At 38.7% G+C, this 25565-nt stretch overlaps 1 protein-coding gene across 5 annotated transcripts in view; it reads right to left on the bottom strand.

Moving 5' to 3' along the window:
* The window catches only part of LOC127627436 (phospholipase A2 inhibitor and Ly6/PLAUR domain-containing protein-like), a 349614-nt gene that overhangs the window by 6842 nt on the left and 317207 nt on the right, over positions 1-25565 (bottom strand). For 2 of the 5 annotated variants that reach the window (XM_052103804.1, XM_052103805.1), the window contains one exon: positions 12073-13245. In XM_052103804.1, the coding sequence (XP_051959764.1) occupies positions 12695-13245 (551 nt within the window). In that variant the 3' untranslated portion in view covers positions 12073-12694. Of the gene's footprint in view, positions 1-12072; positions 13246-13441; positions 13550-15058; positions 15197-17172; positions 17290-17379; positions 17524-25565 lie in introns of those variants that run through there. The other 3 variants (XM_052103802.1, XM_052103803.1, XM_052103808.1) reach the window with 3 other exon arrangements.

The raw sequence follows: 25565 nt of genomic DNA, 5'->3' as shown, positions 1-25565 counted from the left end.
GGGCTCACGCTGGGGCAGAGAACTGGGCTTTACCCGGTGAAACCACGCCCATTGAACTCCCCAAATCTCCTCCAACGCCAGCCGGGCCAGCCTCAAACCCATGTGTAGAAGGCACAGCACAAGGGGCGGCTGGAGTGGCTTTCTCCCGTTTGAAGAAGGAAAGCCGCAACCGCAACGTTGCCATGGTCATATTATCGCAATGAGAACATGAGCCATCCACGAATGCTGCCTCATTGTATTCGCTGCCCAGACACGTGAGGCAGCGCCCGTGGTCGTCGTTGGTGGAGAGATAACGATCACATCCAGGAATCACAAGGATGGAAAAGCATCTTTAAAAAGACACGTCTTTAAAAGACGTTCAACAGCAATGTATGTGCTCTTTTAAGAAATATATTTTTTTTGCAGAAAATATACTCTTAAGTAGCGCTGTCGAAGCACCCAGGGACAAATCTGCAGTTGGCGTGCAGAAGGAGAGAAAGCCACTGGAATGCGGCGTATATCCAACAGCATACACTTCTGTAGAAGTGAATGGAACTGCAGTAGTATTCAGCTCGCTGATAGTACAACTGCTCGGCGGTTCACTCACTATCGGTTAAACGAAGTATGAAACTTAGTAAAACACGGCTTGAGATACCTGCATTCAGATGTACACTTCATCATGCTGTGTTTGAATGCAAGAATGTGCTCTCTGTAAGTGTGGTTTGTTCTCTTTATAAGCTGTGTGTTGCCAAAACAGCGAGTTTCGCATACTGCCCCCTGGAGAAAACAGGTGGTACTCCTTAACTGTGTAACCGGTCCTACTCAAACCGCTCTGAGCTTTATTCGTACCGGTGTCAGCATTATATTATTTTATATATGCTACTGTATAGGTTATGATTTCTATGCTGATAATTCCCCCACACTTGACACTTAATTGCTTATTTTCGCTTGTTTTGTGCTTCTTTTTCTTGCGAGATCTGGGAACACAAGTTGTATATCACTCACCCTTATCTAAGAGTACTGTAGTTTTTTTTTTAAAAAGAACATTATTAACCATTCTTTTATTGGTTTTAACAGGTTTCGAAACTATGATTGGCCATCTCCCATGTCAGAAGCGCACTTAAATTAAACCACATAGAACCATGTTGGGAACGAAGGAGTTTTAAGAAAGTTTATTAAATAATTTTGGATTTGTACGTAGCCACAATGCATTTGAAATGAATGTGATTAAAGTGCAGACTGTCTGCTTTAGTTATTCACATTCAAATCGGGTGAACATTTTAGGAATTACAGCATGTTTTATACACAATCAATATACATCTCCTTTCTCACTAATTTTCTTGTTCACAGAATTCACATTGACATTAGGTTTTCAAATAAACCTATAAACTTGACTCTTTGCATCTATAAAGATAAGCCAAAATGTATTTACACACACATAAATGTTTTACGTGACTTAACTTGTAAGGCAATTATTACTTGAGATATTTATGTAATACACATATTTATTCTTCAAATCTTATTTGTTTGATCTTTAACAATGTCACCACTTTGCAGTAATTTGCATATTCTGCTTTACATATCAGGAAACAATGTAATATTACCTGAAATGATTACTTGTACCATTAATTTTAATGACTGGGAAAGTGCATTAACTTAGTACATTTATGAACTCTCATGGAACCCAACACAGATATTATATGAGTAAAAATTAATAATGAACACTCAAAGATGGTAACTGGAGGCTGTTTGAGGTAAATTAATTACAGAGTCATTCTATGAAACGGCTGCCATTTGGGTCCGCAACGTTTGATGAGATGCATAAGGCACAAAATATGTCCCAAAGTGTGTTTCCAAAGCTTAAAGTTATTAATTCAAGTGTTCTTGTCAACATGATATATGATAAAAATACTATTCTTAAAGAGTAACATACTATATTTAATCATTTTTCATCAGTACATAGCCAATTTCACATGTCCGTGTTGACCAACATGACATTTTCATCTAAAATAACACCATATAAGTTTTATATGTTTTTCAAACATTTATTATTTTCAGGATTATATGTGTATCCCTGTATACATAAGATATATTTATTCAAAATAAACTTTATTTTAAATTTTTTATATATTTTATGATTTGTATGCATCCCTCAATTTGACTTACCACCCTGTCACACTAACTTGTTTTATTATAAATAATGTATTGTTGCTTTAAATGACATCACAAAGTGGAACTTACATCATTTGAGCCTTGTAGCCACCAAGAACAAAAGCAGGCAAGTACTGACATTATTTTACTTTGTTTAGTTGTTGCTTTTTCATGTTAGGCAGGGTCCGTCAAGCTAAAACCAACCACCCCATCATGCAAAATAGATAGGGGAAACTGTTTTTTATTACATTTTTACTTTATTAATGCAAAGAAAATTATATTTCAGATTGAATGCATTTATGCTATGTGAGGCCATTTTGGGATGAAATTTAGGGATGTGATGGGGTGGTTCTGCTTCCCGTTTGAATGCGAGTATGTGTTAAATCAAGGATTCTAGTATAGGCTAACCAATTTATTTTCTTTTAACTTAACCCTGTTTGGTTCACTCACTCACACACTCATCACTCACTCACTATTCAATTTCAATTTAAAAGTACTTTATTGGCATGATTGTGTTTACATACAGTATTACCAAAGCATTAATACACAAAACAGATAATGACAAGACAAATAATAATGATAAGATAGAATTAAAATAAGGTGCCAGGTAATGATTCAAATCAAATAAAAAACTATAATAACAATATACACTATACAATATAAAATATGCATTTTACAGGACATTATGAACATAAGAGAATAAAAGTACTGTGAATGAAGTACATTAAGGCAGTTTTACATACATTTATCAATTGTCACACATTATACATACATTTCTGCATATACATGGTGAAATTATTTATTTTTCACATATCCCAGCTAAGCTGGGGTCAGAGTGCAGGGTCAGCCATGATACGGCGCCCCTGGAGCAGATAGGTTCAAGGGCCTTGCTCAAGGGCCCAACAGTGCCCAACAGTGGTGTCTTGGTGGTGTTGGGGCTTGAACCCCTGACCTTCTGGTCAGTATCCAGAGCTTGAACCGCTGAGCCACCACTGCCCAGTGATTGGTTTCTGACGGTGTGCAGCTCAAAAATGAATTTAGCTGCAACTGATGCATGGTCCTCCCCCAGTAACACCAACATCTGATCGGTTTCTGCCAAACTGGAAAACTGTGGCATGAGGTTTGAGAGTTTGTGGATGTATCGCTCTCTCAACTCTGTAAATTTCTCACAGTAAAGGAGAAAGTGTGTCTCTGTCGCGACCTCACACGTGTCACAGTGAGCACAGGCTCGTTCTTCCTTTGGAAGCCATGTTTGTCTGTGTCGGCCTTTTTCTATGGCCAGACTGTGATCACCGAGTCTGTATTTGGTGAGGATCCATCTCTGTTTTGGATCCCTTACAGTGTGCAGATATTCTGCCAGATTATATGTTCTGTTTAGGGCCCGATAACATTCCAATTTGCTTTGGTTTTTACTTTCATCTTCCCAATGGTCCAAATATGAATTTTTGATTTCTTTTATGATTTGGTTTATTCTGATATGGTTTTGTTCAGCAGTGCTGGTCTGAAACTGAAACTGGTGTTTGTTAGTTGTTAGTGGGTTTGTGAGTCAGCTGACAAAGAGGACTGGTTTTAGGCTTCAGCTCTTGGGTTTTAAGGGCTTCATGTTGCAGTGTGTTAGGGGAAACTTGAATTTAGGTGTGTCCAAAATTTGAGGGATCGTTTTTCAAGATGTATAATAGGGGGTATCTGCCTAGTTCCGCTCGGCATGCATTAGTAGGTGTTCTTCTCTGAACTCTTAGAATGTTTCTACAGAATTCTGCATGCAGGGATTCTATGGGGCGTTTGCCCCATCTCGAGTAATCTGCCATACAGAGGGGACCCCAAACCTCACTTCCGTACAGAGCAATAGGCATTATAATACTATCAAAGATCTTACACCAGATTGTTACAGGAATGTCAACTTGGGTAAATTTGCCCTTAATAGCTTAGAATGCTCTTCTAGCTTTCTCTTTTAGTGCATTCACTGCCAGACCAAAACCCCCTGAAGCACAAATTTTTAGACCATCTGCATAGAGAAGAAATTTAACTTCAGAATGATTTAGAGTAAGACCGGGTGTTGCAGATTGTTCCAGTAGCACTGCTAAGTCATTAATGTAAATGTTGAACAGAGTTGGACTCAAACTGCAGCCCTGTCTCACTCCTCGCCCTTGAGTGAAAAACTCTGTTCTTTTAATGCCAATTTTAACTGCGCACCTGTTGTCTGAATACATAGATTTGATAGTGTCGTATGTTTTACCCCCAATGCCGGATTGTAGAATTTTATAATATAGACCATCATGCCAGATGGAATCGAATGCTTTTTTTAAATCAACAAATCATGCATAAATCTTGCCTTTGCTTTTTTTGATGCACGTGCTGTTGACTATCGTGTGTAGCGTGTGAATGTGGTCGGTGGTTTGGTAGGAATCCAATCTGACTCCTACTCAAGCATTGTGCTTGATAAGGAAGGCCTGTATCTGGGCGTTCAGGATACAGCAGAAAGACTTCCCCAGATTGCTGCTCACACAAATGCCTCGGTAGTTATTGGGGTCGAATTTGTCTCCGCTCTTATATAATGGGTGTATTAAGCCCATACTCCAGGTGTCAGGAAAGTAGCCAGACTGCAGAACCAAGTTGAAGAGTTTTGACAAGGCCTCCTGCAGTACTGCTGGACTGTGCTTCAGCATTTCTGTTCTAATGTTGTCTAGACCACATGCCTTTCTGGGTTTTAGTTTCTTAACTGCATCTGCCAATTCTTCTCTGCTAATCTGATAGTCTAAAGGGTTTTGGTTATTTTTTTATTGTAGATTCCAGTTGACTTATTTTGCATTCTTTTCTTGTCAGGTGTTAGATTTTCTGTGAGTGAGTGTGTGAAAGATATAGTGAGAGAGTGAGTGAATGAAAGAGATAGTGAGAGAGTGAGTGTAAGTAGTGAGTGAGTGATGAGTGAATGAAAGAGCGAGTGAGTGAGTGAGTGCGTGAGTGATAGATATAGTGAGAGTGTAAAGAAGTTCAATGGAGAGGAGGCGGCGAGAACCGGCTTGACGATACAAATAATATTTTTAATGATAAACTTAAGACACAAACACATACATGACGGACATGTCTGTAAACTACCTCTCTCTCCCGCACAATCCTCCGCAGTCGGCCTTTATCCCTCTCGGAGACATGATTAGCCTGATGAGGGACTGGGTGTGTATTATGTATACCATTATATTATCACGACCCGGCCCCACCCTCCGGCTTGCCACACAATGGTTAAGATGTTGCTAGTACACAAAACTCCTGTGTACTTGTGTTAGAAGACTCTGGATTTTTTTTTACATACATCAGCTCAACCCACTCGACTCCACCTGCTCTGAGCGAGATTTTAACCAGCGTCTCCGATGGGAGGCGGACGCGCTAACAAGGAGGCTAAAGGCTACAGCCTCTAGTGTCAGTCGCTATTGTGCCTCTTGAGGCCAGGGGAGTGAAGTTTACACACTGCACAGCTATCTACCACCTGGCTACCATTACATTCACCCCCTAAACCTCACTCCCATCTGGGTCACAGCACCACTGTAACTGGTCCTGGCCTCCACCCTGCCACAGGGGGACTCTACAAACACAGCAACCAGGGGCAGAGACAGCTCTGCCAAAGGGAAACACGGGTCTGCTGATAGGGAGACTGTACAGCGTAATATACATTACCGGGGTTACCGGAGTAATCGGCACCGGTGGAGCACATATCCCAGTACAGGCATATTAGACCCTGTAGTGGGGCTGGCTGCAAACTTCTCCACTGAATTTGTGAAGCATAGGGCTAGGAAGGAAGAACATCCAGGGTCCATGACTTGGTGAACTTGACTGGGGTTAAAAGTGCAAGTATTCGCCTCAGGGGAGGGGAAATGCACTATACGCAAGCGATACACCCGGGCAGCTGGTCTGTATTACCGAACTCTACCTGTTCGTACCTGAAACAACCCGGGGATTGTAAAATCTCGCAAATTTATTGGGTGTTTCCCAGCCTGCTACTATACAGATTTTGTGGAATAATTGTATCAAGTAAAATATAAATTAATGAAGTATAATCAAACCGCATAGTCCATAAGTGAATGAGTGGTCCAAATTGTTTAATAAGCTCTGGGAAATGGCACAAGTAGTGATGTTTAGGCTTGAGAGGCTTAGAAGGGAAAGTCACATGCCTAAAAAAATCCACACTTCTGATTCTGGATCCTTAATCTGGTGTCCAACAATAACTGGTAAAAGTCTCTTTACTCTCTGCTGGTTTATTGGCAGCATCATTTCCTGTGTATTCAAACTGTTTAATATAGTGATTAAGATCTGTGAAAGTAAAGCATTTCTCTTGATTTACCAAGTAATCAATGTACAGCTTAAGATCAGATGCCACAACACCCTCAAAGAGGTCATGGCCAAGGCAGGGGGGCAAGCCAAGCTGACAAACATGAAAATAATTCTGCTGATTGAATGGAGAGTTAAATTTGACTCCAACTACATTATTGCCGCTGGCAGCAAGTTTCTGAAGGTTTCTCTCATAAGACTCCACAGTTCGCTTTCATAGCAGGTTCCAAAGGTGTGGCAAGAAATGTGTCTGTCAATGGTGCAATACCTGCAGATAAGTAGGCTTCGGCTAAAGTCCTCGACAAAACCACCAATGGTGTGGGATCCCAGGTTGTCACCTACGATGGAACAAAAAGAAGCTTTCACAGTTTTGCCATCATTCACAACAACACAATTCTCTTCAAGATCTTCAATTAGTGATCTAAAACATGAGCTGGTCCAAAATGCTTAAAATCTTGCTCATTACAAAAAAAAAAACAAGTTCCATGTGGTCTATGTTTGAGCTTTTGTGAGGTAAAATATCAGACAAGGTAAGATAAGCTGCCAGCAATTTGTGTTTCTTTTTACCTAAACCCAAAGGATTTACCATTTCAAATGAATCAAACCCAGAGACGATGGATCAGTTTGAAACAGAGAATTTTCAGAAAACTTCTTACAATGCTTTACTTCCTGAAACAGACCATTTTCAGCTGTTTGTGAAATTGTGAGTGCATCCGTTCACATTGATCCCTCACAGACTGGCAATGAAACAGAGCACTGATGGTCTGCTCAACTGGGACATACTGAGCAAAGCACTCTGTCCCATTTCTTTCACTAACTCCTAGAAAAATAGGGACTGGCTCAACATAGACTGCTTTCTAGCAAGATTTCCACTTTCTCCTTTGTGCTGCACTTAGAACGGCACTATTACAAGCTGTCCGCAAATCCTCCCTAGACAACTGATCTATCATATCATTAATCCTCACCTCTGGTAATTCAAACAAAGCAAGCTTTTCTCTCAGTTTACTAAGAAAATAAGACTGCCCAATGTCGTGGATATTTTGAAAATCTTCAACAAATGCCTTGAATAGAAGACTCAGGTAATAGCAATTTAGCTTGCAGTTTCAGGTAGAAGAGGGTTGCATTTCTTAGAAACAGAGATTCATCCACAACTTCAGGAAAATTGTGCTCTACAACCTCCGATCTCTCCCTCTCAGACACAACATCAGAAACTGAGTTTCCATGACCATAGCAGGCTCTATCAAATGGTTTACAGAGCACATTTTGTGTGTGATGCAAATGTAGATCTCACCTTAAATGTCCTGTTGCAACCAAATGAACCAGATCTCCAGACCTGTCTGAATATGGCTCTTCAAATGAGACAAAAACTGTCTTAGGGTCCCTCATTGAACTTCACAAATGTCTACATGGCATTTAAATGTTTTATCATTTGAGCCTGATACTCTTTAGCAGACCTGTGATGTTCCCTGTGATGTCTGTATGTGGGACTTCAATAAAGAAAACTTAGTGAAAACATTTGGGCCGTCAAGCACACCACATCTAAATTGTGAATTAGGCACATTTCTATGCAATTTCACATGCTGCACAAAACTAAGGATTGTATTGCTCTCAATATTACAGAATTGACAGATAAACATGTTCAACTGCAAAAAACAAAACTTCACAAGCTAATATATGCACAGCAATTATTAACATAAAAATTAAAACATTAAAAAAAAAATTCACTATAGCATCTTCATCGAACAAACGTGCTAATTAGCTAATGGCTTGGCAGTCAAGTGAACCACTACTGAGTTGCGTAAAATCAACATAATTTAATTGTATTAATTTAATTTCAATGTTTAAAAGTTTACATAAACTACCAGCAATCTAAAATAATGTTATACGGAATAGTTATCTAAAAAAATTATAGTAACACGGATGCCCAGTCACACTTTCATGATGAAGAAAATATACCCAGCTAATCGTAAATATGTGACTTTGTACTCAACAAGCAAATTCAGTATCATAAAATTGGACAGATAATCTAGATTATCCATTTTGCAACATAACAAAATAAAAATAATAGTTATACAAAGAAAGATCTTGATGACTGGTAAAATAATTATTAGATGTAAAAGGATTTCAAGTTTTAACTGAAACATGAATTACTGGCTACACTCACCTCGTCACACTCTCATTCTTGGTCCTCCTCTGGTCATTGTAGCGCGCATGAAGTGAGCCCGAAAATTGAGCGGTTATGCGGCGTGCGAAAAGTCCCAAGATGTCCGCGGCTGATGACGAAACGACAACGCATGCATATGGATTTATTGGCGGGTTGCATACCAACTTTAAGGTGCATACCGTCAACACCTGTGCTGGAGTGTGAAGTGATTTCAGTCTAGATGTATGTTAAAAGATGTCTATATTCTATTCCTAAGACCACATCATACAGTGTTTTTGAAAGCCAACAGTTTTAAAGTACTAGATGTGTACATTATATAACCAAATGTCAGAGTCTGTATGCTGTAAATAATTCGTTACAAAGGCTGTATTTATTACAGTTGACTATTGCTTCATATTGACTTGTGAAGTACCAAATATTTATTTAAAAACTTGTGCAACAGTTGGATTTTTTCTTCTTTAAAAAATAAATAAAAATGTAACAATATATATAATTGGGCATATCCTGTAGCATTTACTGCATAATCATGTCCCCAGAAGTCATAGGAAAACCCAATAACAGTAGTCTACCTTAAAAAAAATCCAGTATTTTATTGTAGATATTACTGTAAAACTTACAGTAATTATTTAGCATGTTCCCACAATTCATAGCAGAATACAGACGTCTATTGTAAATATTCACTGTAAAAATTACAGCAGTTTACAGTGTAGGTTTATTTTCTGATGATTTCATCTTATGGATAACGAATATTCCATAAATAGAAATAGAAGATTGTTGCTTTTTATTACAAAGGTTCTTAAGACTTTTATATTGCCAAAAAACATTGAGGGCATAAAAAAAAAATGTGCATTATCATGAAACATCAGCAGAACCAAAATGTGTGCAAATCGTTAGTAAAACAATGATTGTGTAAATTGTGGCATTTATTTAAATGGGACAATTTACATAAGCATGCATTTACACATACATTTGTTTTTCTCATGTTTCATGAATTAGGCAAACTTACTGCTCAGTCAGTACACTGCATGTTAGCATTTCTATAAGACTTTATGTGAATGTGGGGGCCTGGGTATCTCAGCGAGTATTGATGCTGACTATCACCCCTGGAGTCACGAGTTCAAATCCAAGGCGTGCTGAGTGACTCCAGCCAGGTCTCCTAAACAACCAAATTGGCCCAGTTGCTAGGGAGGGTAGAGTCACATGGGGTAACCTCCTCGTGGTCGCGATTAGTGGTTCTCTCTCTCAATTGGGCACATGGTAAGTTATGCGTGGATCACGGTGAGTAGCATGATCCTCCACATGCTGGGAGTCTCCATGGTGTCATGCCCAACGAGCCACGTGATAAGATTTGCGTATTGGCGGTCTCAGAAGCGGAAGCAACTGTCTTGTCCTTCACTACCCAGATTGAGATGAATAACCACGCCATCACGAGGACGTAGTAAGTAGTGGGAATTGGGCATTCCAAGTTGGGAGAAAAGGGGCTAAAAAATAAAATGAAAAAGAGTTATGTGAATGCAAGCATTTCAATGTACCTTTTTTAAGCATAAAATAGAGTAGAGGTGCATTCTACACACTGAATGTCACAGAGACTGTAGCATTGCTCTTTAGATTTAAGTTGTTTTGAACAGTTTGTGTGAAAAATCTTTAATACTGTAGCATATCTATATGCATGTATACATTTATTGGGGTAAGATTAATAAATATTCTTTTAGCATTTTTAAGGCATGATACAAGTAATTTTCTGGTGCCTTAATATCGAATAAAAACAAAACCAGAAGTTTGATGCTTTTATTACAAAGATTCTTTGAAAGGTTTTAAGTAGTTGTGTCTGACTGGCAAACTGAGTCTTCTCACAACTAATTGATTCAGATGATATTTCCTCTGGGATGCCCCTTGTCATTTCATAGTATAAACGCCTCTAGAATTTAAGGAGGTGCATGCAGTCTGCGGTCCGGCACGCTGCGGTGCAGGCGAATGTAGAGACGTTGGATTAGCCTCGCCATCACTTTCCAAAACCCCAAACTCCAAAGATACCAAATTAGCTTTATTGAGACCAACATTGTGCAGAAACATTTGTTAAAAACAACATGGCCAGGATTGGGAAGGTTACTTTTACAAAGTATTCTTATTCAGTTTTGCTACTCTCAAGTAAATGTATCTTGTTTGAAGTATTTTTTAGATATTTTTACAGAAAACTATATTAAAGGTCTAACTAGAAAAAAAAAGTTATGCCCCAACGTGAGAAATAATGATGAGAATAAGACAATATACCAGAAAAAACATGACATGATCGGAGTGGTGTGCTGCATACATGGTTTTTATACTTCAATGAATCAAACTTCTCGAGGGATATTGTGCTTACCATTCAGTTTGGTGAGTGTTTTATTGTGTTTAATTAATGGGGTAAAGTTGCTGTAAATGTTTAGCTACACAGTATCAGAAATGATCACGAGTCTTTCATCTGAAGTCAGAGTCAAATCTCGAGTCTTTAACACTGGAGTCCAGGTCAAGTCTCAAAGGTGGGATTTCCACGTGTTATTAAAATACTCGAGCAGCATAATCACAACATCCCATCTCGTATCCATTTTAATAGCAGTTTATTTATTTCATAGTGATGTTCAACTTCCGAATATTGAATATACTGCGATGAGTTTGAAGTGCACCGTATGTTGATGCATGTAGCATATTAGTGCAGGTATTCATTTAAGATGTTTATTTAGTAATTAAGTAGAAGGGCTAAAGTAGATCATAGAAACCATTGCCGCCAAAGGTCTCTACGATCAACTTAAGCTTGTGATGCTTTTGGGTGACCAGTATAGGCTAATTTTAACTGGTCTTTATATCAAAGTGCTGTAATCAGGACTTTCACTTTTAACACGAGCTATTTTCAACTTACTGTAGATCATTTGATGTAACACAGTTCTAAGTTTAAATGAGAGAAAATGAGGCAAACCTTGAACCTCAGTCAAATTTTCTGTGCTGTCTTAACGATCTTCATCTGTTCACATTTGAGCACAGCCGTAAACCAGAGTCACTCTGGAGTGACATCAACTCCCCACTTTGATTGGCTAGATTAGAGCTGTCAGTCTAGAACTAGTGGACCAATGGGGATGCTAAACCCCGCCCTGTTTGGCATGAAACTCTACCTGCAAAATTTGGAAGCGCAAGTGAAGAATTTGGAAATGTGAGCAAAGAAAAACACAGCAAGTGTGCAAAAAATTTAAATAAGAGCAAAAAATGTCAGATGACTGTTTATTATTTTTTGATCTGTGAATGCAATACATTGGGTGGGAAATTTACTCCATAGTATGACGTTAGCCAATCACAACAGTGTGAGTTTACATTGAAGTCTTAAAGGACCACACCGAGCATTTCAGACAGGGACAGGGTGGAACATTATTACATATGACTCAATTATGACTGTTTGTTGCAAAAATGTTTTACTAACATTATAAGTGGACCCCATGGAAGATAATAAAATGATAAAAAAAAAAAATACAAGTCTAAAAACAGTCTAAAAGCTACCCGTTTATGCTATTAAAGAAGTACCCACTTCCCTCATTAACAATGGAGACCAGCATTTCCATTATGCTCAAACTGCGCTAACAACCTTGTCCATGTGCTCCAACACTGGTTGCCCATCTTTTTTCCCTCTTAGTGGCGGCTTGCTTAAATAAAACATTTTAACATAAAACATTTGCACAATAAAACACCAATATATATTGAAAAGTGGAGTAAAACAAGAAATAAGTAATTTGAACACATTCAAATCCTGTGATGGAAACTGACTCACAATGAGTAAACATTATTTTATATTGTTACTCATAAAAACATCAAAAGTATATGCCTAAATTGACAAATTTTGCAATATAACTGTTGTCCCTATATTTACAAAAATCACTGTAACACTCTGGAGACCTTTCACCCCAGATGTGAGTTAAAAGGCTTCTTTGCCATTTTCATGATGAATTTTCATCTAAACAACCTTTCATAATAATTACTTTTCATACAAATTTTGAAACTTCATTAATTTTCAATAAAAAATATTTTTTCTTTCAATCTTCATACACTTTGTGAAACTCAGTGAAACAGGGTGTAGGAGAACAGTGGCAACAAGGAAAGCATGAAGCTCTGGGTGAAGCTCTTTGCACTGTTACACGGTTTCCCCTGAAGGCAAGTGACATTCGCAACATTTGGAATCGGTGTTGCACTGTTACACGGTTTCCCCTGAAGGCATGTGACATTCGCAACATTTGGAATCGGTGTTGCACTGTTACACGGTTTCCCCTGAAGGCAAGTGACATTCGCAACATTTGGAATCGGTGTTGCACTGTTACACGGTTTCCCCTGAAGGCATGTGACATTCGCAACATTTGGAATCGGTGTTGCACTGTTACACGGTTTCCCCTGAAGGCATGTGACATTCGCAACATTTGGAATCGGTGTTGCACTGTTACACGGTTTCCCCTGAAGGCATGTGACATTCGCAACATTTGGAATCAGTGTTGCACTGTTACACAGGTTCCCCTGACAGCATGTGACATTCGCAACATTTGGAATCGATGTTGCAGCATCACAGACAGATTTAGAGACGCATCCTTTTACAGTAGCTGACACGCCACCAAAAGACCCTGATTAAAAGAGAGTAAATTAGAAGTTTAGTCATAAATAAATGACAAGCAAAGGCAGAGCTTCCCTCTGTGAACCCTAAACTGTATTTAAGACAGATTTTTGCATCATAATGTGTTCAGAATAATATATGGCCCACCAATGATGGAAAGGCCAAATAATTACTTTAACTTTCTTCTTCAGTTACCAGATTCTTACCTGTCGCTCTAATGCAGTAGTCTTCATTCCCTGAACAATTCAGCACGTTTGAGCAGTTTGGTCCATTGCAAGAGTAACACTGGTTCCCATTGGGGGTAGAGCTGGGATCTACAGAAGAAACAAGGGTAATTTTATAACGCTATATCGTGAAAAAAGTTTACGCTTAAAATGTTAAAGTCTCCGTATAAATAATTCAAGCATATGAGGTATCATTTAAAAACTTTGAATCTGAACTTTTCAGAGATAACCATCACATCTGCATTTATGTTACTTAAAATAACAAAAAGGCCTCAAAACAATCATGTTGAAAATTAGCGCCCTCTAGAGGTAATGGGGTAGACATTTTTATATGAAAATAAATGTCCTTCACATGACGCTGACTACCACCCCTAGAGTCGCAAGTTCGAATCCAGGGCGTGCTGAGTGACTCCTAAGCAACCAAATTGGCCCAGCGCTATGTCTCCGAGGTAACACGCTCAACAAGCCACATGATAAAATGCGCGGATTGACTGTCTCAGACACGAAGGCAACTGACATTCGAGTCACTTCGCCACCACAAGGACTTAGAGGGCATTGGAATTAGGCATAACAAAGATCTCACTCTCAGGAATGTGACTGTACAGATAATTTTGTTGGCCTAATACCACAGTTAGAAAGATATTCAAAAGAATCACAAAGTGAAATATGATTTCTGTAAGTCATCAAATATAAACGTCTCTTTATGCTCCCATTACTGCTGCTGTAAACACCAAGTCGACAAAAACATTATATCTGCATTTACCATTAGAAAGTTCTCTAAAAATATATTATTTTTTTTTTTACTTGTCTGTGATCTTGCTCGGCTGACTAATCCAATGTTATATCTTAGAGGTCCAGAACTAAATATGCCTTCCAGAAGGTAAAGCATGTAAAACATCTGAAAATATGTTTTCGACTATTGATGATAAAATGATTTATATCATCACAAAGTGAAGAATCTCAGCTTTCTAATGACACCTACACTGAGCTTCAGAGGCCGAGATATTCAATGAAACAACAAGGGTGGTGCTTGAACTGAACATTAGACTGAATATCTATGGACGAGCACATATGTGAGGGCTAAAATGGGTTTTACACCAACATTTCAGATCTGTATATTGTGATAGAATATGATATAATATTTTTTCTAGTGCTTTCTGCCACCTAGTGGAATAAAATGAGACTTTTCACAGTGAGGTAGAAGAAACAGAACCAGAATTACATTACAAAGTTAGGATAAAATATATATATAAAATAAAATAAATATTATTCTGTTTATCGTAAGATTATATACCCCCCCCCCCACCCCCCCACACACAAAAAAACATTTTTGTCTTTGTAATCTTTCATCAAAATGTACTAACATGCTCCACCTATGAAACAACTTTATCTTTTCAGCTGACATCACCAAGCTCTCTTCATTTCAAACCCTCCCCTATAAATGCAATATAGAAAATAAAAATCATATAGAGATGACTTTTTATGGTCCAATTAATTCTCAGTGAATGAAATGAAGTCCCAAACTAAATGTTTCTCTTGTTGAGCATATTTCATGTTAGCTATTAAGGAGATCATTATATGGAAAGTAAAGGACAGTACCTGGAGCATCTTTGTCATTACAGTTGTCAGTGCTGCAGCATGAAGAAGAAATCTTAATGTCACCGAGGTTCATGAACCCAGTTTGACAATAACTTGGCTGCACACAAGTCTTTAGTTTTATGTCCAGAGTAATGTTGCCTGAAAACAATTATAAAAAATAATCATACAGGAATAACAATACTTAATACAATAAGGTCAGTCATAAATGAACACAGTGATATCTGCTTGGAAATATTGCCATGTAAATCTGGGTAAATATTAGTCATATAATAACATGTACTGTAGAATTAATTAAAGAAAATATGTGGCCAGAATACATTTAGACTAAACTGTACAAAGTGCAATTAATGAGGCAAATATTGTTTAGTAAGTGATTGATTGGTTGTCAACTGTTATACAACTTGTAACATTTTAGTGTAAATTGTTTCACACTGTATTTCACTCTGATCTCACTGGCGACAGTTGAAAGTTCTTCAGCTAAACTTGGTCTGTGCTTCCCAAAATTCTAAATTCTAACCACTTAAGAAATTCCGCTTCCAGTGGCTGAAGCAGAAACTGTTTTTGTACATCTGGGCACATAAGCTCCAGTTTCCAGGTGAAATATCCACAGGGTGGTGCCAAAAGCGAGTTTTCAGTATTTTTTGTTGTAAATTATGTTATACAGTCAACAGAAATACATATTTATTAACCTGATTCAAACCCCAACCCTAAACATAACCGTCAGTGGAATAAATATTTTTTTTTAATCTCAGATGGTAAATAAAAGCTGAGAATCATGCTTGTCAATGATAATGGAAATATGATTTTTTTGGTTTCAATGTGTGTCAAGAACCCTTTTGGTTTGGTCGCAACATGTTTTCTTCCCATGTGATCATGTTGCAATAATCAGTGTTGGGTGTACGTCTGTTAGCGTTTCTGTGACAGCTGAAGGGACATTATGAATTTGAGCGTAAAACCAAAAACTAGGGATTTTATCAATAAATTTGAGGCATCGATATATTAACATCAGCCATTATTTAAATTAGAACCCTAATTTGTGTGTTCAATTCACTGCCAGTTGCAATATATCATCCAGTAATAACTACTAGAGTAAATAATCATCTTTTGATAATGATTTGGGTTGAGTTTAATGGAAATCTTTGCGAGTTGAGCTCAGTGGCAATGCTGAATTTTTAACAGCCTCTGGAAATGGCGAGCCCACACTGTGTGCATACATACCTTCATAGAAAATAATTGTTTCAAATTTCAGAATGCATCTTGTCTGCCAGATGAGCATCCCACTTTAATTAACCTTGTCGCTCATACTTTTATTTAGTAATAATACAATGAAAGATTTAGAAAGTTATTTAATAGTAGAATAATTAGTAGTGTGATTACTTTTTAGTTACACTAATAGGTAAAGTAATCTGCTTTCAATTTAGAGAATTCATTTGTATTGAATTACTTATTTTGAGTAACTAACCCAACACTGGCAATAATACTGTTTAAGACATAAAAATGTGCAATTACAAAAAGTGAGGTCCAGATGTCTGAGACCATTGTGAAAATACTTTTTTTTTTTAGCATTTTTCAAATTTAATACAATTTATGTCAATTTGAGTAAATTTACACAAAATTAGTATTTGGTATTTCTCCCTTTTGCTTTAATGACAGCATGCACTTGAGCTGGCGTGGATTAAACAAGTTTGTGCAAAACCTGATGATCGATGTTATTCCAGCATTTGAACATTTTAATTGTGTTCTTCAATGGAAACATGGAAATATGACCTTGAGTTGAATTCAATGTCACAAATTTGCTTACATTGGTTTAGTAACTTAGAAATTGTACAGAATCTTCAATATTTCTTGTTTATTTTAAGTCATAAAGTTTTTTTGGTTTTAAATCCTAAAACTTTGTTTATTTACAGGTTTAATTTAGATTTGAAATCACAGATTTTCAATGTGGTCTCAGACTTTTGGATCCTACTGTACTTCACGAAATAGTCAGAAATCAAAATATAAATCTGGTAAATATTTTATGCTTGCAGTTTTAATTTCAGCCCAGTAAAAGAGTAGCAGTTATGTGACAAGTTAAATTATAACAGTACATTTCCACTCAATCATAATGGACTTACCAGTTATTTTCACTTTTGAACTTATACACTCTGAAAATCCACTTAAGCATGTCTCCGTTTGTTCTACGCAAGTACCCGTCAGGTCTGGTATGCATGTTTTACAGTTTAGAGAGTATCCTAGAGAGAGAGAGAGAGACATTCAATGACCTCTGTATGCATACCAATAATTAAATAGACTAACATTAAATATTCTAGATGTTTTTGTACCTCCAGTGAAAAGAATGAAAAGCAGCACAAAAGAGACTTGAAGATCCATCTTTGGTGAAGAGGAGAATGAAATAACACTGTGCTCATTTCAGGGGCATTTTATAGCTCATGACAGGGGTTGGGCCGTGATGAGGAAATGAAATTTTAAATAGAATGTAGATCATTAATACATTGTTATGTATTTGAGGAATAGAAAATTAGACCTACAGTGGATATAAAAAGTCTACACACCCCAGGTTTTTGTGTTTTTGTAAAAGAATGAGACAAAGATAAATCATGTCAGAACTTTTCCACTTTTATTGTGACCTATAATGTGAACAATTCAATTGAAAAACAAACTGAAATCTTTGTGGGGGAAAATGTTTTAATTAAAAACCTTACAATAACCTGGTTGCATAAGTATGCACACCCTCTTATAACTGTGGATGTGGATGTGTTCAGAATTAACCAGTGAGTAGTACAGCCAGCAATGCAGCCCGTTCGGGGTACGGCAAACAAGAAGAAAACAAAAGATTTACCTCCCGGCCCGCCACCGGGGGATGCAGTGGTCTGGATACCAGCTCCGTAGCAGACGTCTTGCTCCCTGGGTTGTTCATCTCGGGGGCACTTAGGAGCCTTCCGGGTCCTCGTGCCGGCCCGGAAGACTGGGCGTCAGCTTCCTGTGGGGGGGGGCTCTACGCTGGGGCAGAGAACTGGGCTCGGGCTGAGGTGGAGCCGCCTGGGCTTTCACTGCCGCAGGGGTACGCCCTCGGCGAGCAGACGGGGTGTGGGATCTTGAACCGCACCGGGGCAAGATGTGCTGGATGGCAGTGGGGATTTCTTTAAGGCTGCAAGGGAAGCTCAGCTTCCCCTATAATGTCAAAAAAATAATGGTCAAATATGTACTATTGTGTAAACAATTTATTGACTAAAAATGCGTTAGAACACGTTCATCTCGAAGACGAGTACGTTCAGAATCAGCTACATTACATATAGCAGGTCGGCTGACTCGATTTACTTCTCATACATTCCCGTAGCGTCAGTGCATTTCCCTGTTGAAGCCGAGCGTCCATTGACTTCAATGTGGCTACTCTGAACAGTTTTTTTCAGTGCTCCGAAAATAGACGGTCATTGGATAAATGCTGCGATTATGTCCCGCCCACTGACGCTCAGCGTATCTGGGGGTGAATGAGGAGTGGGCTGGCCCGGACTCCAGGCTTCCGCGTGATGATTGGAGGATCTGTCGAAAGACTGCATCTCCTTTTGATTGACAGCGAATCTGTACTATAAGAAGTCACTGAAGCTATTTCGCGCTCAGTCCCATCACGGATTTCTCAAGTGTAGTCGAAAGACAAACTGCTGCAACCTATTTCTTTATATTTGTTTGGCGAAATTGCTAGTCAATTTGCATAATACATTTCACACAATTATACACCACATTCCTTGTTTCAGTTTTACCAAGTTTAATATATATAACGTTCGTTCGTTCGTTCATTCATTCATTCATTCATACAGTAGGCTAGGCTAGCGTCGTACGGGTGAAACTGCGCACGATGGCAGACGGTGCTAATATTGTCGACCTGATTTTGGCGAAGCCATTTGAAAGTCTTCCTTACGAGGAAAAAATTAGAATTAAACAGCAGGGCAGATCAACACCTAAGATTGATTTAGTGCAAAAAATAGGGTAAATAAGTTTATAATGTAGGCCGAAAATGAGCTTCCCCTCTTTGAAAGACCAGCAGCCGCCACTGCTGGATGGCCTCCCTTTTTCACCACCGAGAACTGCTTGGCGAAGTCCTCAACTGTGTCTGAGTTCCAGTTCAACCCGATACTCGCAGCGCCCCAGGCAAGCATGGCGGTCAGCTCTGCATTGGCTTCAGACTGGGCGGGCAGACCCAAAGGTGGCAGCCCAGTCGAGTCCTCAGCGTCCGTCATCGCCAGTGCTCACTCCGATGCAGCAATCCAAGACTCATCGGAGTGGTGGTGGCGTAGTTGGCTTAAGCACATAACTGGTAATCAGAAGGTCGCTGGTTCGAGCCCCATGGCCACCACCATTGTGTGATTGAGCAAGGCACTTAACTCCAGGTTGCTCCGGGGGGATTGTCCCTGTAATAAGTGCACTGTAAGTCGCTTTGGATAAAAGCGTCTGCCAAATGCATAAATGTAAATGTAAATGTCATCCAGCTCGCGGGCCCCGAAACAGACGTCAAGCTGGCCGTGAGGCAGGCTGGTCTCATTTCGGAACCGGACGAGTGCAAACGAGCATGCTGGGGAATGGGAGGTCTGCGGGGCATTACCCGGTGAAACCACGCCCATTGAACTCCCCAAATCTCCTCCAACGCCAGCCGGGCCAGCCTCAAACCCATGTGTAGAAGGCACAGCGCAAGGGGCGGCTGGAGTGGCTTTCTCCCGTTTGAAGAAGGAAAGCCGCAACCGCAACGTTGCCATGGTCATATTATCACAATGAGAACATGAGCCATCCACGAATGCTGCCTCATTGTATTCGCTGCCCAGACACGTGAGGCAGCGCCCGTGGTCGTCGTTGGTGGAGAGATAACGATCACATCCAGGAATCACAAGGACGAAAAAGCATCTTTAAAAAGACACGTCTTTAAAAGACGTTCAACAGCAATGTATGTGCTCTTTTAAGAAATATATTTTTTTAGCAGAAAATATACTCTTAAGTAGAGCTGTCGAAGCGCCCAGGGACAAATCTGCAGTTGGCGTGCAGAAGGAGAGAAAGCCACTGGAATGCGGCGTATATCCAACAGCATACACTTCTGTAGAAGTGAATGGAACTGCAGTAGTATTCAGCTCGCTGATAGTACAACTGCTCGGCGGTTCACTCACTATCGGTTAAACGAAGTATGAAACTTAGTAAAACACAGCTTGAGATACCTGCATTCAGATGTACACTTCATCATGCTGTGTTTGAATGCAAGAATGTGCTCTCTGTAAGTGTGGTTTGTTCTCTTTATAAGCTGTGTGTTGCCAAAACAGCGAGTTTCGCATACTGCCCCCTGGAGAAAACAGGTGGTACTCCTTAACTGTGTAACCGGTCCTACTCAAACCGCTCTGAGCTTTATTCGTACCGGTGTCAGCATTATATTATTTTATATATGCTACTGTATAGGTTATGATTTCTATGCTGATAATTCCCCCACACTTGACACTTAATTGCTTATTTTCGCTTGTTTTGTGCTTCTTTTTTCTTGCGAGATCTGGGAACACAAGTTGTATATCACCCACCCTTATCTAAGAGTACTGTAGTTTTTTTTTTTAAAAGAACATTATTAACCATTCTTTTATTGGTTTTAACAGGTTTCGAAACTATGATTGGCCATCTCCCATATCAGAAGCGCACTTAAATTAAACCACATAGAACCATGTTGGGAACGAAGGAGTTTTAAGAAAGTTTATTAAATAATTTTGGATTTGTACGTAGCCACAATGCATTTGAAATGAATGTGATTAAAGTGCAGACTGTCTGCTTTAGTTATTCACATTCAAATCGGGTGAACATTTTAGGAATTACAGCATGTTTTATACACAATCAATATACATCTCCTTTCTCACTAATTCTCTTGTTCACAGAATTCACATTGACATTAGGTTTTCAAATAAACCTATAAACTTGACTCTTTGCATCTATAAAGATAAGCCAAAATGTATTTACACACACATAAATGTTTTACGTGACTTAACTTGTAAGGCAATTATTACTTGAGATATTTATGTAATACACATATTTATTCTTCAAATCTTATTTGTTTGATCTTTAACAATGTCAGCACTTTGCAGTAATTTGCATATTCTGCTTTACATATCAGGAAACAATGTAATATTACCTGAAATGATTACTTGTACCATTAATGTTAATGACTGGGAAAGTGCATTAACTTAGTACATTTATGAACTCTCATGGAACCCAACACAGATATTATATGAGTAAAAATTAATAATGAACACTCAAAGATGGTAACTGGAGGCTGTTTGAGGTAAATTAATTACAGAGTCATTCTATGAAACGGCTGCCATTTGGGTCCGCAACGTTTGATGAGATGCATAAGGCACAAAATATGTCCCAAAGTGTGTTTCCAAAGCTTAAAGTTATTAGTTCAAGTGTTCTTGTCAACATGATATATGATAAAAAATACTATTCTTAAAGAGTAACATACTATATTTAATCATTTTTCATCAGTACATAGCCAATTTCACATGTCCGTGTTGACCAACATGACATTTTCATCTAAAATATCACCATATAAGTTTTATATTTTTTTTCAAACATTTATTATTTTCAGGATTATATGTGTATCCCTGTATACATAAGATTTAGTTATAGTTATAATATAATATAGTTATATTATTTGCTAACTCTGTGTTTTTCCCTTCGTTATCCCTAGACTCCTGTTTACTATTTATTGGTTGTGGTTGTATTTGTTTAATGACAATAAAACCATATTCTTTGAATTAATTAGACTTGTTGTCTGATCCCTCTTTTATGTTGCGGCTTGTAACGAGCTAGTCGTGACATAAATTTGGGGGCTCGTCCAGGATTGCTACACGATTAAGTAAATGCATAATGTTTTCAGTGTGTTCACCTGTAAATGAGGTTAGAGTGTCTCAGCTGGATTTAAAATCCTTCCATCGTGGCACTATTTGTTATTTTTGTTTGTTATTTTGCCTTTATTATTTTTGAAGGTTATTCTGGATGGAGGTTTTAAATCTCTGTCGGGGGTACGCTTCGGGCTTTTGGTTTTAAATGCCAATTGTCTTCGAGTTCAGCGTTTAATGCCGCCCCGAGTCCGGTACACCTTTGAAGAGCAGGAAGGTTTGGTTAGTTCTGATTATAGTTAGGAACTGGAGTCTCATTTTCATTTAAAGTGACACTTTGTTGTATTTTCTGTATATGTTGTTTGTGATGCCTGCCAAATAAGTAGATCATTTGGGGAATGACTTGTGGTAAGTCTTTATTTATCTAAATAACTAAGGTGGGGTTTGCACCCAGAGCGTGTATGTGTGACGATCTCTGGTGAAGTGGCTGATGGGATTTGTATTTCCAAAGCTCTAGTTTAGCAGCGTCTCACGCGTGTCTGTATTGCTGTTGTGTTTGCTCTGCTTGTTTTCGTTTGCAGAAATGTCATCGGTGATCCAGGATTTCTTCATATTTCCTTCGGAAATCTTATTGGAGAAATGTACGAAGGAAGAGCTGTTGCAGATTGCCGAACACTTTGATGTGGAGGTAACCAGTAATGATAAGAGGCTTAAGGAAACTCTGATGAAAACTGTGAAAAGCGCACTTTTCGAGCGGGATGTTTTAGAGGTAAGGACTCAAGTTATTCATTCTGAAGAGAATTTAGTCTCTCCTCCTTTTGATACAGACAGAAATGCAAAGTTTAGTGAGATGTCTTTGCAAGAGAAACAGTTGTGTGTTGATGCGGATAAACTTCGTGCTGAGCGTGACGCTTGTGCACTGAAAGAGAAAGAGTTAGAAAATGATTTTGAAATAAAGAAGTTACAACAGAAATTAGAATTATGTAAACTGGAGTTACAGTTTGAAAAGGAAAGGGAGGAAATAGTTTCAGCTGAGGAAACTTAGAGCTGAATGCACAAACGGTTGAAATTCCCCTTCACGTGCCATCTGTTGAACCAGTGTTCGCTGCACCCGTTTTTGATGTTTATAGAAACATTAGACTAGTGCTAGAAGGAAGTAGTGAAGTATTTCCAACATTTTGAGTGCGTTGCACAGTCCTTGAAATGGCCTAAAGAGTTTTGGTCCTTACTGTTGCAATGTGTTTTAGTCGGGAGAGCACAGGAGGTGTATTCAGCACTGACTATAGAACAAAGTGGTGATTATGAAATCGTTAAGTCTGCTATTTTGCATGCTTATGAATTAGCACCTGAGGCATACCGCCAGAAATTTTGGAGTAATTTTAAATCTGAACAGTGTTCTTATCTTGAATTAGCTAGAGAGAAAGAGAATCTGTTTGACCGCTGGTGTACCTCAGTAAAAGTAAACACTAAAGAACAGCTTAGAGAGCTGATTCTTTTGGAAGAGTTTAAAAACTGTGTTCCAAGATCCGTTGCTATATATCTTAATGAGCATAAAGTAAGTACAGTATCGGATGCTGCTCTAATGGCAGATGAATTTGTTCTCACTCATCAAGTTTTTGTCAGTCACTCAAATGATCTGAGTAGGTCTAAATTTACATTTACATGTATGCATTTGGCAGATGCTTTTATCCAAAGCGACTTACAGTGCACTTATTACAGGGACAATCCCCCCGGAGCAACCTGGAGTTAAGTGCCTTGCTCAAGGGCCCAACAGTGGCATCTTGGTGGTGCTGGGGCTTGAACCCCCAACCTTCTGGTCAGTAACCCTGAGCCTCAACCACTGAGCCACCACTGCCCCCCATTCTACCATTACGCCAGAATGTTGCGTCAAATTATGCTGACAATACCTCAGTTACACGCACAAAAAGTGAGATGGTTTGCTTTTATTGTAAAAAGCCAGGGCATAAAATTTCGGACTGTATTGTTCTCAAAAAGAAATAGAAAGTTGCTAAACCTGTTGTTTTAATTTCCACGTCAGGTATGAATCATACTGCTCAATTTAATAAGCAGTTTGAACAGGTGGATATCACTGAGGTGGAGAGTGTTAAAAATGACTCTGATTTTTCACCGTTTCTCTTTGAAGGGACTGTGTCGTTGCCTAATTCTGAGGAGACTGTGCCAGTACGTATTCTTCGAGATACTGGTGCAGGGCAATCCTTTTTGTTGAAAGGACTTTTGTCCTTGTCTGAACACACTGCTACATGAACACATGTATTGGTGAGAGGGCTTGAGATGGGATTCATGGAAGTTCCTCTACACCGCATTCAACTAAATTCCAAATTGTCTCAGGCGATGTGGTAGTTAGAGTTCGTGATATGCTTCCTGTCCCTGGGGTCACTTTCATACTCGGCAATTATCTAGCCGGGGGGAAAAGTCTGGGAAATGTCAGATGCTGGTGTTCCACCTATAGTAGTTTCTGCTGTAGAGAAGTGGATTGGGTCTTCTGACCGTCCTGATTTATTTCCTGCCTGTGCAATAACTCGAGCGATGGCTAATAAAAGTATGCCAGATGAAGCTGAAAGTGTCCTTTGTGATTCATTTATTGCTTCTGAAAATGACTCTCAGCCAGAACCTCGTACTGTGTGTACTGAAGCTGAAGATGCGGTCCCTGTGCATGAGTTACAGTCTGTTGTTGGTCGTAAGATGGATAAGTCCAATTCCATATTTGAAAGTCTGTTTATTTGTGGTGACCATGTTGACACTTGTTCTTTATCTCCACTTTATAGTGTGACTCGAGATTACCTTATTAAAGTGCAGCAGGCAGATGATACACTTCAAGAATTATTCTCTTTAGCTCGAGAAGTGGGGGACAAAACTTAATCTCCCTTCTACTTCCTCCAAGATGGTTTGCTTTATAAACAACAACCTATGAGCTCTGATTTTTCACTGGATCCAAGGATCCAAATTGTATCGTGTAGCATAAAGATTTTGTTATATTTATATTATTTTTTTTTATATTTATTATTTGCTAACTCTGTGTTTTTCCCTTTGTTATCCCTAGACTCATGTTTACTATTTATTGGTTGTGGTGGTATTTGTTTAATGACAATAAAACCATTTTCTTTGAATTAATTAGACTTGTTTTCTGATCCCTCTTTTATGTTGCGGCTTGTAACGAGCTAGTCGTGACACCACCAAGAACAAAAGCAGGCAAGTACTGACATTATTTTACTTTGTTTAGTTGTTGCTTTTTCATGTTAGGCAGGGTCCGTCAAGCTAAAACCAACCACCCCGTCATGCAAAATAGATAGGGGAAACTGTTTTTTTTTTTTTTTTTTTTTTTACATTATTAATGCAAAGAAAATTATATTTCAGATTGAATGCATTTATGCTATGTGAGGAACTTGTCCACATGTGAGATCTGCAGCCATTTTGGGATGAAATTTACCACCCCGTCACAAGTTTTATTGTGACGTGGTGGTAAGGGATGTGATGGGGTGGTTCTACTTCCCGTTTGAATGCGAGTATGTGTGAAATCAAGGATTCTAATATAGGCTAATCAATTTATTTTCTGTTAACTTAACACTGTTTGGTTCACTCAGTCACACACTCATCTATCTCTCAGTCACTCACTCACTATCTCTCAGTCA

The sequence above is a fragment of the Xyrauchen texanus genome, chromosome 34 (assembly GCF_025860055.1).
Source record: "Xyrauchen texanus isolate HMW12.3.18 chromosome 34, RBS_HiC_50CHRs, whole genome shotgun sequence".
Classification (NCBI taxonomy): domain Eukaryota; kingdom Metazoa; phylum Chordata; class Actinopteri; order Cypriniformes; family Catostomidae; genus Xyrauchen; species Xyrauchen texanus.
This window is presented reverse-complemented; position numbering and strand designations above follow the sequence as displayed.